Source organism: Carcharodon carcharias, chromosome 29 (assembly GCF_017639515.1).
Source record: "Carcharodon carcharias isolate sCarCar2 chromosome 29, sCarCar2.pri, whole genome shotgun sequence".
In the NCBI taxonomy this organism is placed as follows: Eukaryota; Metazoa; Chordata; class Chondrichthyes; order Lamniformes; family Lamnidae; genus Carcharodon; species Carcharodon carcharias.
The window spans coordinates 5,443,144-5,456,151 of NC_054495.1; the positions used below are offsets into that span (position 1 = coordinate 5,443,144).

The window sequence follows — 13,008 nt, forward strand, 5'->3', positions numbered from 1 at the left end:
ATATTATCTAAACGAATGTGCTAATTAAGAATGGATGGTAGGGCACTCAAGGTATAGCTCTAGTGGGGTTTTTTTTTTTAAATAATGGAAATAGGTGGGAAAAGGAAAATCTTTATAATTTATTGGAAATTAACTTTAACACCTATGTGTTCTATTGTACTATTGTTGTTGACATCTTTTGATGATCTGCTTCTATCACTGCTTGTTTGTCCCTACAACCACACCCCCCCCCTCCACTTCTCTGTCTCTCTCTCTCTCCGCCCCCCACACACACACCTTAAACCAGCTTATATTTCAACTCTTTCTTGGACTCGAACTCAAGTTCTGTCGAAGGGTCATGAGGACTCGAAACGTCAACTCTTTTCTTCTCCGCCGATGCTGCCAGACCTGCTGACTTTTTCCAGGTAATTCTGTTTTTGTTTTGGATTTCCAGCATCCGCAGTTTTTTTGTTTTTATCCATTACAGAGAAGCTGTTCCCAGTGGCTGAAGGGCCGACAATCAGAGGGCGCAGGCTTAAGGTGATTGGCCAGAGGCGGCCTGAGGAACACTTTGTCTTTTTACATATAGAACCCGTTTCCTGATAGGATGGCGGGTTTGAATGCAGAAAGGGGCCTTTGAGAAGAAAGTAGGAGCAGGCTCGAAGGGAGGAATGGCCTACACCTGCTCCCAGTTTCTATGAAAGGGGAATTGGACGAATCTTTGAAAGGGAACAAAATTGCAAAACAAAATGGGAGAAAGCGTTGGGGGGGTGCGGGACCAACTGGATGGCACTTCTGAAGAGCTAGCACAGGCTTGATGGGCTGAAGAGCCTCCTCCTGAGGCGCAACGTTCCCTGATTCTGTGAAACGTTTGTTTGGAGGAAGGATGAACATTGTCCAAACGGCGTGATGTCAGGAATCAGCCAGAGGAGAAACGGGATACAAATCTCTCTGAGGGAAAAATCGTGTCAAGTGGGGCATGTGTAAATGTTACCCTGACAGTGCAAACACAGCTCCACCCGTTGTATATTTTACATATTTGATTTTCCTCAGTGCTATGTAGAGATGACACTAGTTTCTTAATGTGTAACAGGCTTTATTTACAATGATTTAAAATATCCCTGCAGTCACAAAATGTCTGCACACGTGCTTACAGCTCAGCTTCCAGTCACTTCTGCGGTGTCTGTTTGCTTTGCTCTGAGTCAACCCCCGGGCTTAACCAATCAAGCACAGTGAGCATAGATCAGTTGCCAGGCACACACAATCAAACACAGAATAACTGAACACTACACCATCACCAGGACATCACTGACGTGACAAAGCAATCTGGCCAGTACACATTTATTTGCATCTACGAATTCTGCACATTTGCGAAATATCTTGAGGACTGATCTTCTCAGGCACTGGTAGTGAGCTTGTGCCTCGGTAGTGAGTGAGGGCACGGCTGTTGGGCACGTGGGGGAGTGTGAGTTACCCACCTAAGCGGAGGTGGAGCTGTAGCTGAAAAATAAATTAAACTGAATGCACCCGAGTTATTTACAAAGGAGGCGAGATTGTTCAGTGCACCCCCACACCAGCCCTCACCCCCATGCCAGCCCTCACCCCCACGCCAGCCCTCACACCTGTACTGTCCTAGGCACATTGACATGAGCTGCCATCAAGTTCAAGGTGAGAGGGAGGCCATGTTACCATCTCCAGTCTCACAAGGGCACACACACACTCCCACACACATGCACGGACATGCTCAGGTCTGGCAGCATTGGCGGAGAAGAAAAGAGTTGACGTTTCGAGTCCTCATGACCCTTCGACAGAACTTGAGTTCGAGTCCAAGAAAGAGTTGAAATATAAGCTGGTTTAAGGTGTGTGTGTGGGGGGCGGAGAGAGAGAGAGACAGAGAATGCACATACTCAGAATTGTGTGCGCACACACACAAACACACACTTACACACACAAACTTACACGCACACCTTGCTATGTTGGGATGAGAGGTGGAGGAGTGCCAAGAAGGCAGAATTAGAGGAGTGCAGATATCTTGGGAGGGTTGTAGAGGCTGGAGGATGTTACAGAGATAGGGAGGGTTGTAGGGGCTGGAGGAGGTTACAGAGGTGGGGAGGGTTGTAGGGGCTGAAGGAAGTTACAGAGATAGGGAGGGTTGTAGAGGCTGGAGGATGTTACAGAGATAGGGAGGGTTGTAGGGGCTGGAGGAAGTTACAGAGATAGGGAGGGTTGTAGGAGCTGGAGGAAGTTACAGAGATAGGGAGGGTTGTCGGGGCTGGAGGAGGTTACAGAGATAGGGAGGGGTGTAGGGACTGGAGGAGGTTACAGAGATAGGGAGGGTTGTAGGGGCTGGAGGAAGTTACAGAGATAGGGAGGGTTGTAGGAGCTGGATGAAGTTACAGAGATAGGGAGGGTTGTCGGGGCTGGAGGAAGTTACAGAGATAGGGAGGGTTGTCGGGGCTGGAGGAGGTTACAGAGATAGGGAGGGTTGTAGGGGCTGGAGGAGGTTACAGAGATAGGGAGGGGTGTAGGGACTGGAGGAGGTTACAGAGATAGGGAGGGTTGTAGGGGCTGGAGGAGGTTACAGAGATAGGGAGGGTTGCAGGGGCTGGAGGAAGTTACAGGGATAGGGAGGGTTGTAGGGGCTGGAGGAGGTTACAGAGATAGGGAGGGTTGTAGGGGCTGGAGGAGGTTACAGAGATAGGGAGGGTTGTAGGGGCTGGCGGAGGTTACAGAGATAGGGAGGGTTGTAGGGGCTGGAGGAGGTTACAGAGATAGGGAGGGTTGTAGGGGCTGGAGGAGGTTACAGAGATAGGGAGGGTTGTAGGAGCTGGAGGAGGTCACAGAGATAGGGAGGGTTGTAGGGGCTGGAGGAGGTTACAGAGATAGGGAGGGTTGTAGGGGCTGGAGGAGGTTACAGAGATAGGGAGGGTTGTAGGGGCTGGAGGAGGTTACAGAGATAGGGAGGGTTGTAGGGGCTGGAGGAGGTTACAGAGATAGGGAGGGTTGTAGGGGCTGGAGGAGGTTACAGAGATAGGGAGGGTTGTAGGGGCTGGAGGAGGTTACAGAGATAGGGAGGGTTGTAGGGGCTGGAGGAGGTTACAGAGATAGGGAGGGTTGTAGGGGCTGGAGGAGGTTACAGAGATAGGGAGGATTGTCGGTGCTGGAGGAGGTTACAGAGATAGGGAGGGTTGTAGGGGCTGGAGGAGGTTACAGAGATATGCAGGGTTGTAGGGGCTGGAGGAGGTTACAGAGATAGGGAGGGTTGTAGGGGCTGGAGGAGGTTACAGAGATAGGGAGGGTTGTAGGGGCTGGAGGAGGTTACAGAGATAGGGAGGGTTGTAGGGGCTGGAGGAGGTTACAGAGATAGGGAGGGTTGTAGGGGCTGGAGGAGGTTACAGAGATAGGGAGGGTTGTAGGGGCTGGAGGAGGTTACAGAGATAGGGAGGGTTGTAGGGGCTGGAGGAGGTTACAGAGATAGGGAGGGTTGTAGGGGCTGGAGGAGGTTACAGAGATAGGGAGGGTTGTAGGGGCTGGCGGAGGTTACAGAGATAGGGAGAGGGGGAGACCATGGAGGGATTTGAAAACAGGGCCTTGCCGGACTGGTTGAGCTGCGATGAGTTGGTGGTTGGTGAGATGAAAGGGGGAACGGGACCCCGGAGCGAGTTGGGAAACGCGTGCTTCGGATGAGCCGAGGTTTCCGGAGGGTGGGACTGCGGGAGGCTGGGCGGGGGTGGGGGAGGGGGGTGGGGAGCAGCCGGGAGTGTGTCGGAGGCGGGGGGGTGGATAGTCGAGTGACGAGGAAACGGTGGGAGGGATCCAGCAGCCGACGGAGCGGAGGTGGGTGGGGAGGCGGGGCACCTTTGTGGCAGCGTTCCCGACGGGAGGGATCCGGTCGGCGACTTCGGAATGGGACGCAAACCCAAGGGGAGCGAGCCGAGCCCGATTGGGAGGGGCTGATGCCTGGCAAGCCCCCTCCCGACTCCTGCACCCCCTCAGCCCTGGTTCGGGAGGCCCGAGTTGGAGATGAACTCCCGCAGGATGGTCCGCGCGATCTCCACGTCATTCCTGGCGATGCCGAGGGCCCTGTGGATGTCCTGCGGCTGGTACCCCTCATGGAGCAAGGTCACCGCGGCCACTGGATCGCTGGCCGAGGGGCTGGGGCGTTGGTCTGAGGGAAGAATGCAGAAACAGGACATTCAGCCCATCTGCTCCGTCATTTTCTACCCCTTCCTCCCCCACCTCCCCCACCACCACCTCGTGTGTTTATCCAGCTTCCCCTTCAATGTGGCAGAGTGAAGCCCAACGCTGTCTATTTTTCTAAAAATATATGCTCGCCGCTGTTTCTTAAGTTTAAACTGGACCTTTCGGATGACCAAGACCACGGAGATGGCTGACCCGGTGTCAGTGAATTATTGCCCGCAACAAAAGAAGCCACTTCGGAGTTTTGAGAACGCCACCCCTCGTTATACCGGAGGGGTTACTAATCCTGCCCAGCCCAGCTTCAAAGGGAGCTGCAAGAAAGCCATTCGTATTAGATAAACCCTGCCTGCCAGCGGAGTCAGAGAGTCAATGGCCAGCCACCACCCCCCCTCCCCCGGAGAACACATAATGCCCGAGACGTTATCAGCACTGGAGCCACAAAGCCCAGATACTCCTTTGTTGACGACCTTGTAGAGAGAGGTACGGTCACATGATCTAAGCCTCTGGCTTGTTGAGCAGGTTAAGATTTGCCTCTTCCCCCCCCCCCCCCCAATCCCCCCCAACCACACCCCCCCCCCCCCCCCCCCCCCAAAACCCCCTGAACTCTGAACCCAGTCCGCTGCTTTGACATACAACTGCAGGCAGGCTACACAGTAAGAGCTCTGGTCAGGCTGGATAACTGATCCCATCCACCCTGCCGCTGCTCAAGGTTCTGTACCATCGCTGACTAACCGATTCACCTCTGCGTGCCTATTTCACCTTCTGCAGTCAGCCCCATCGGAAAAATGAATCATACACCCGGGCTTTCAGCCCATCGATCACCATGAAGAAATTCCTCATGGGTCTTTGATTCTGGGTTAGTTTCTGTACTGTAAACCCTTCTTGTCTCGATCCCTCACTTTGCTCCATGTATGCGGAGGGTGGGTGGGGTGGTGGGGGGGGTGGTGTGGGGGCATTGCAGACCCGCCTCTGTGCAGCTTTTCACACTCGAGCAGTAAACTAACCCTTTGAGTTCATCCTACCTCAAGTCTGCTATGGGGCCATTAGTAGGAATTCGATCTCACAAAAGCCGAGCGGCTGGGGAATACGATACCGCTTGGCCAAAAGGAAACAAAACTGAACTGCCTTCTGTTTACAGACACGCGGTGAGAGGAGAAGTTAGTGCTGTTTGAATGGATGCTCCTGCTGCCTGTACCAAGACTGTTCAATTCAACTACCTCCTGTGGGAACGAGTTCCACATTCTCCCCAACTCTCTGGGTAAAGAAGTTTCTCCTGAGTTTCCCCATTGGATATATTAATTACTCTCTTATATTGATGTCCCCCTAGTTCTGGTCCCCACCCCCGTCACAAGTGGAAGCCTCTTCTCTATGTCCACCCTTGCGCAATTTTAAAACCAATCACTCCGCTCGCCCTTCAGTCTTCGCTTTCCTGGTGGAAATCGCCTCCACCTGTTGAATCCTTTCCTGGCTGATATAACCTCCCAGTCCTGGGACCATCCTTAGGAAGCACCTTTCGCATCGTCTCGAGGGACTGAACCCTTTCCTGATAAAAGGGAATCCGAAACTGAACGCGGTAATTCAAGCGTCGATGCTGAGGCAGCAAGAGTAGGAGTTACTATCCACTTGGAGGCTCAATAACTTTGTGAGAGATAAGGTGGGTTCCTCACGGCCAGGGTAAAGCAACAGACAAACTAAAAGCAACATGGATGAACCAGGACAATAAAAGCAAAATGCTGCCAGGGCAAGGGGGGGATTGCTGGAAATGTGGGATAAAAACAGGAAATGCTGGAAAAACTCAGCAGGCCTGGTAGCATCTGTGGAGAGAGGGGCAGAGTTAACGTTTCATGTCCGTATGACTCCACTTCAGAGCTAAAGGGATGGAGAAATGCGATGGGTTTTATAGTGTTTAAGGTGGGGGGGGCGGGTGGGGAAGGGGTGAAGCAAGATAGGAGGTCAGGGAGAGGTGGGGGCTAAGGTTGACAAAGATGTCTTGGACACAGGACAAAAGGAGCGTTAGTGGTGGTGTTAAGACTAAAGGAGGTGCTGATAGTGGCATAAAGGTAAAATAGCAGAATGTGTTAATAGCAGGACAAGGGTCAGCGCTGGGTGAAAGCACAAGAGGGAAACAAGTGAGAGATTGGGCCTACGGTGGGGGTGAGGGCAGCGGTGGGGGGGGGGGGGGTCGGTGGGTGATGCGGGGGAGTGCAAGGGCACTTCCTCCAATGCCCCCACGCCCTTCTTAAAGTGCAACAACTGGAACCGGACACGGTACTCCAGCTGAGTCTGAACCAGCGTCTTACACAAGTTCAACATAACCGCCTGGCTCTTGTACTTGATGCTCCCTATGAATAAAGAGACGGAGTGCTGCACACTGCAGAGGAACGCTTGCTGGGTGATCTTGGCCCCTCCCCACCCCCAAAGTTGACACCAATGCCCCACCCCTGCCACTGCACGCCCGAATCCCCTCCCCCCCACTGTGTGTGAGTTCGGAGTGGGTACACTAACCTGCTGGGGGTCTGGGCCCCTGTGATGCTGCTGACTCCTGTCCAGGCTGCCCGCTCTGTAAGACCCTATCAACAACAGGGACACTCTGTTAGAAAGGGAGGGGGGCAGCTGCAGGCCGAGGGGGGAGGGCACTGGACACCCGGCTCCCCAACACCCCCTTCCCCACCCCCCCCAAAGGATACATTCCCCTCGTTCAGCACTGCTACCCCCTCCCCATCCCGGAGCGCCTCTTACACCCTACCCTCCCCTGACCCTCCCTCTCACTACTCCCCCTCTACCCTCACATGACCCCACATCCCCTTTCCCCTCTTCCCTTCCCTTCCTCTCTGGGCTGCTCCCACTCCACCTGCCCCTCCCCTCTTCCCTCCCACCCCCTCCCCTAACCCCTGTCCCATCTCTCCTTCCCTTCCACTTCCCTTTCCCCCCTTCCCTCTCCCCCCATTTCATTCCGCTTGCTTCCCCCTTCCCTTTCCACCATCTCTTTCCCTCCCCTCCATTCCCCTCCCCTACCCACCCCTTTCCTCCATCCCCTTCCCTCGCCACCCCTTCCCTCCCCTCGATCCCCTCCCCCTCAACACCCCCTTCCCTCCACCACCCTTCCCTACCCCTCCCTTTTCCTCCATCCCCTTCCCTCCAGTCTCCTACAATCCCCCTCCCCTTCCTGCCATCCTCCATTCCCCTTCCCACCATCCCCCACCCCTTCCCCTCCCTTCCCTCTCCCTCACTACCCCTCCTCTCCCCCTCCCCTGGGAGGAGGACATGTAGTGGACTCTCTAGGAAGAGGCCAGCCGGAGATCACAACCCTTTCTGAGGGCAGGAGGGTGGGGAAGGGGGTGGTGAGTGGTGTGGTAATTTACCTCATTGTATCTTGTGTGAGGGTGAGTGGCATAATTTACCCCATTGTATCCTGTATGGAGCAGGAGGAGAATTTACCCCATTGTACCCTATGTGAGGACAGGGGGAGAATTTACCCCATTGTACCCTGTGTGTGGACAGGGGGAGAATTTACCCCATTGTACCCTGTGTGTGGACAGGGGGAGAATTTACCCCATTGTACCCTGTGTGGGGACAGGGGGAGAATTTACCCCATTGTACCCTGTGTGTGGACAGGGGGAGAATTTACCCCATTGTACCCTGTGTAGGGACAGGGGGAGAATTTACCCCATTGTACCCTGTGTGGGGACAGGAGGAGAATTTACCCCATTGTACCCTGTGTGGGGGCAGGAGGAGAATTTACCCCATTGTACCTTGTGTGGGGGCAGGAGGAGAATTTACCCCATTGTACCCTGTGTGGGGACAGGGGGAGAATTTACCCCATTGTACCCTGTGTGGGGACAGGAGGAGAATTTACCCCATTGTACCCTGTGTGGGGACAGGGGGAGAATTTACCCCATTGTACCCTGTGTGGGGGCAGGAGGAGAATTTACCCCATTGTACCCTGTGTGGGGACAGGGGGAGAATTTACCCCATTGTACCCTGTGTGAGGACAGGGAGAGAATTTACCCCATTGTACCGTGTGTGGGGACAGGGGGAGAATTTACCCCATTGTACCCTGTGTGGGGCAGGAGGAGAATTTACCCATCGTGCCGTGTGTGAGGTGGGGGGAAGAATTTACCCCATCGTAACCTGTATGAGGTGGGGGAAGGTAATTTACCCCATTGTACCCTGTGTGGGAGCAGGGAGGAAGGGTTTATCCCATTGTGCCAACCCTGCCCCCTCCCTCCACCCCACACATCGTGAGGATCGGGGCAAGGGAGCTTTCCCAGTTCTGAAGATGTCACGTAGCTCGTTCCATCAGACCATCTGGATTCAGTCTTGGGATCTTGAGGGAAAAGGTATTGGATGGGGAGAGGTTGTTCCATAACAAAAGCAGAATTACCTGGAAAAACTCAGCAGGTCTGGCAGCATCGGCGGAGAAGAAAAGAGTTGACATTTCGAGTCCTCATGACCCTTCAACAGAACTGAGTGAATATTAGGAGAGGGGTGAAATATAAGCTGGTTTAAGGTGGGGGGTGGGGTGGTGGGGGGAGAGAAGTGGGGGGCGGGGTTGGTTGTATGGACAAGCAAGCAGTGATAGGTGCAGATCATCAAAAGATATCACAGACAAAAGAACAAAGAGGTGTTGGAGGTGGTGATATTATCTAAACAAATGTGCTAATTAAGAATGGATGGCAGGGCACACAAGGTACAGCTCTAATGGGGGTGGGGTGGAAAGACTAACAGGGCTTAAAAGGTATGGATTTAAAAATAATGGAAATAGGTGGGAAAAGAAAAATCTATATAAATTATTGGAAAAAACAAAAGGAAGGGGGAAACAGAAAGGGGGTGGGGATGGAGGAGGGAGCTCATGATCTAACGTTGTTGAATTCAATATTCAGTCCGGAAGGCTGTAAAGTGCCTAGTCGGAAGATGAGGTGTTGTTCCTCCAGTTTGCGTTGGGCTTCACTGGAGCAATGCAGCAAGCCAAGGACAGACATGTGGGCAAGAGAGCAGGGTGGAGTGTTGAAATGGCAAGCGACAGGGAGGTTTGGGTCATTCTTGCGGACAGACCGCAGGTGTTCTGCAAAGCGGTCGCCCAGTTTACGTTTGGTCTCTCCAATGTAGAGGAAACCACATTGGGAGCAACGAATGCAGTAGACTAAGTTGGGGGAAATGCAAGTGAAATGCTGCTTCACTTGAAAGGAATGTTTGGGCCCTTGGACGGTGAGGAGAGAGGAAGTGAAGGGACAGGTGTTACATCTTTTGTGTGGGCATGGGGTGGTGCTATAGGAGGGGGTTGAGGTGTAGGGGGTGATGGAGGAGTGGACCAGGCTGTCCCGGAGGGAACGATCCCTACGGAATGCCGACAGGAGGGGGTGAAGGGAAGATGTGTTTGGTGGTGGCATCATGCATGAAGCAGCACCGAAGTAATCATCGATGTACCAGAGAAAGAGTTGTGGGAGGGGGCCAGAGTAGAACTGGAACAAGGAATGTTCCACATACCCCATAAAGAGACAGGCCATAGCTGGGGCTTCATGCTCTCGTCGGGACTTGGAAAAATTTTATTAATTTTGCTTCCAATCTCCACCCCTCCATCATTTTCACATGGTCCATCTCTGACACTTCCCTTCCCTTCCTTGACCTCTCTGTCTCAATCTCTGGTGATAGACTGTCCACCAATATCCATTACAAACCCACCGACTCCCACAGCTACCTCGACTACAGCTCCTCACACCCCGCTTCCTGTAAGGACTCCATCCCATTCTCTCAGTTCCTTCGCCTCCATCGCATCTGTTCCGATGATGCTACCTTCAAAAACAGTTCCTCTGACATGTCCTCCTTCTGCCTTAACCGAGGTTTTCCACCCAAGGTCGTTGACAGGGCCCTCAACCGTGTCCGGCCCATCTCCCGCGCATCCGCCCTCACGCCTTCTCCTCCCTCCCAGAAACATGATAGGGTCCCCCTTGTCCTCACTTATCACCCCACCAGCCTCCGCATTCAAAGGATCATCCTCCGCCATTTCCGCCAACTCCAGCATGATGCCACCACCAAACACATCTTCCCTTCACCCCCCCGGTGGCATTCCGTAGGGATCGTTCCCTCTGGGACACCCTGGTCCACTCCTCCATCACCCCCTACTCCTCAACCCCCACCTATGGCACCTCCCCATGCCCACGCAGAAGATGCAACACCTGCCCCTTCACTTCCTCTCTCCTCACCGTCCAAGGGCCCAAACACTCCTTTCAAGTGAAGCAACATTTCACTTGCATTTCCCCAACTTAGTCTACTGCATTCGTTGCTCCCAGTGTGGTCTCCTCTACATTGGAGAGACCAAACGTAAACTGGGCGACCGCTTTGCAGAACACCTGCGGTCTGTCCGCAAGAATGACCCAAACCTCCCTGTCGCTTGCCATTTTAACACTCCACCCTGCTCTCTTGCCCACATGTCTGTCCTTGGCTTGCTGCATTGTTCCAGTGAAGCCCAACGCAAACTGGAGGAACAACACCTCATCTTCCGACTAGGCACTTTACAGCCTTCCGGACTGAATATTGAATTCAACAACTTTAGATCTTGAACTCCCTCCTCCATCCCCATCCCCTTTCCGTTTCTTCCCTTTTCCTTTTGTTTTTTTCCAATAATTTATATAGATTTTTCTTTTCCCACCTATTTCCACTATTTTTAAATCTTTTATGCCCTGTTAGTCTTTCCACCCCACCCCCACTACAGCTGTACCTTGAGTGCCCTGCCATCCATTCTTAATTAGCACATTCGTTTAGATAATATCACCACCTCCAACACCTCTTTGTTCTTTTGTCTGTGATATCTTTTGATGATCTGCACCTATCACTGCTTGCTTGTCCATACAACCACCCCCACCCCCCACTTCTCTCCCCCCACCACCCCACCCCCCACCTTAAACCAGCTTATATTTCACCCCTCTCCTAATATTCACTCAGTTCTGTCGAAGGGTCATGAGGACTCGAAACGTCAACTCTTTTCTTCTCCGCCGACGCTGCCAGACCTGCTGAGTTATTCCAGGTGATTCTGTTTTTGTTTTGGATTTCCAGCATCCGCAGTTTTTTGTTTTTATCAAAGGTTGTTCCATGGCTGAATGACTTCAGCTAATGTGGAGAGGCTGGAGAAGCTGGGAATTGTTCCTGTAGTAATTAATGCTTTTATCTAATGTGTAATGTACCTTTAAGAATAATACTTATTAGGTAAAAATCACATGATCTGCAGTAACCAATAGTAGAGTTGCCCGGGCTACCTCAGCAGTCAGTGTAGAGATAGAGTTGGAGTTGGAAGCACACGTGTAGTTGCTGCTGAGTATATTGCAAATAAACTTAATGTTTCCACCTCAGAGGTGTCTGCAAATCAACTCTGTCATTAATGGTAAAACTCGCCCACCCTTACAACAGCTCCCCTTAGAGCAGAGAAGGTTAAGGGGGAGATTGAATTGAGATGTTCAGAATCACGAGGAGTTTGGATAGAGTCAATAAGGAGAAACTGTTTCCAGCGGCAGGAGGGTGGGTAACCAGAGGGACTCAGATTGAAGGGAATCGGGAAAAGACCCAGAGGGGGAGATGAGGAGAATTTTATTTTGACACAGCGAGTTGTTGTGATCTGGAAGGCGCTGCCTGAAAGGGCGGTGGAAGCAGATTCAATAGGAACTTGCAAAAGAGGGATTGGATAAATACTGGAAGGGGGAGAATTTGCAGAGCTGTGGGGGAAAGAGCAGGGGTAGGAGAGTGGGGACTAATTGGATAGATACTTCAAAGAGCCAGCACAAGCACGATGGACCGAATGGCCTCCTCCTGTGCTGTGTGAGCATTTATATATAAAATGCCAGTTGTTGTTGCAGCTCATTGAGGATTGGTTCCAGTTGTCAGTTGGTTTTGAGTTTTGAGCGATTGCACTGCCTGCTTTGGTGCTGTCAGGCTTCCATTCATTTAAGGTCAAACACTCAATAGTGAAGGTCAAACAGTTACCATGGCGCCCAGCCACCGGCGGGTGGATATGTGACACCAATAGGCTTGAAGGGGGGCCAGGATCGAGTGGTGGGCGAGGTCACTGCGTAGTCATCGTCATCGTCATCATCATCGTCATCGTCATCGTCTTCCTCGTCATCGCTGCTTGACCACTCCTCAAAGATGAAGCGTGTTCCGGGATAGTTCCTGATGGACATCAGACAACGAGACGCGGCAGGACATGGAGAGCGACACGGAGAGAGGGAATGACACAGGGACACGGAGAGAGGGGGAGAGGTACACGGGGACACGGAGAGAGGGGGAAGAGGTACACGGAGACACGGAGAGAGAGGGAGAGGTACACGGGGACACGGAGAGAGAGGGAGAGGTACACGGGGACACGGAGAGAGAGGGAGAGGTACACGGGGACACGGAGAGAGGGGGAGAGGTACACGGGGACACGGAGAGAGGGGGAGAGGTACACGGGGACACGGAGAGAGGGGAGAGGTACACGGGGACACGGAGAGAGGGGGAGAGGTACACGGGGACACGGAGAGAGGGGGAGAGGTACACGGGGACACGGAGAGAGGGGGAGAGGTACACGGGGACACGGAGAGAGGGGGAGAGGTACACGGGGACACGGAGAGAGGGGGAGAGGTACACGGGGACACGGAGAGAGGGGAGAGGTACACGGGGACACGGAGAGAGGGGAGAGGTACACGGGGACACGGAGAGAGGGAGAGGGAGACAGAGGAACACAGTGAGAGAGAGAGAGAGACACAGGAACACAGTGAGAGAGAGAGGAACACACAGGGACACAGTGAGAGAGAGAGGGAGACACAGGGACACAGTGAGAGAGAGAGAGAGACACAGGAA

The 13,008-nt window shown here is 53.0% G+C and overlaps 1 protein-coding gene across 4 annotated transcripts in view; it reads right to left on the reverse strand.

Moving 5' to 3' along the window:
• Nucleotides 1–1,077: 1,077 nt before the first annotated feature.
• Nucleotides 1,078–13,008, reverse strand: part of LOC121271046 (E3 ubiquitin-protein ligase CBL-like) — an 81,361-nt gene continuing 69,430 nt past the window's right edge. For 2 of the 4 annotated variants that reach the window (XM_041176746.1, XM_041176745.1), the window contains exons 12-14: nt 12,154–12,339; nt 6,685–6,749; nt 3,719–4,147 (exon numbers count right to left, since the gene is read on the reverse strand). In XM_041176746.1, the coding sequence (XP_041032680.1) occupies nt 3,972–4,147; nt 6,685–6,749; nt 12,154–12,339 (427 nt within the window). In that variant the 3' untranslated portion in view covers nt 3,719–3,971. Of the gene's footprint in view, nt 1,480–3,718; nt 4,148–6,684; nt 6,750–12,153; nt 12,340–13,008 lie in introns of those variants that run through there. The other 2 variants (XM_041176747.1, XM_041176748.1) reach the window with 2 other exon arrangements.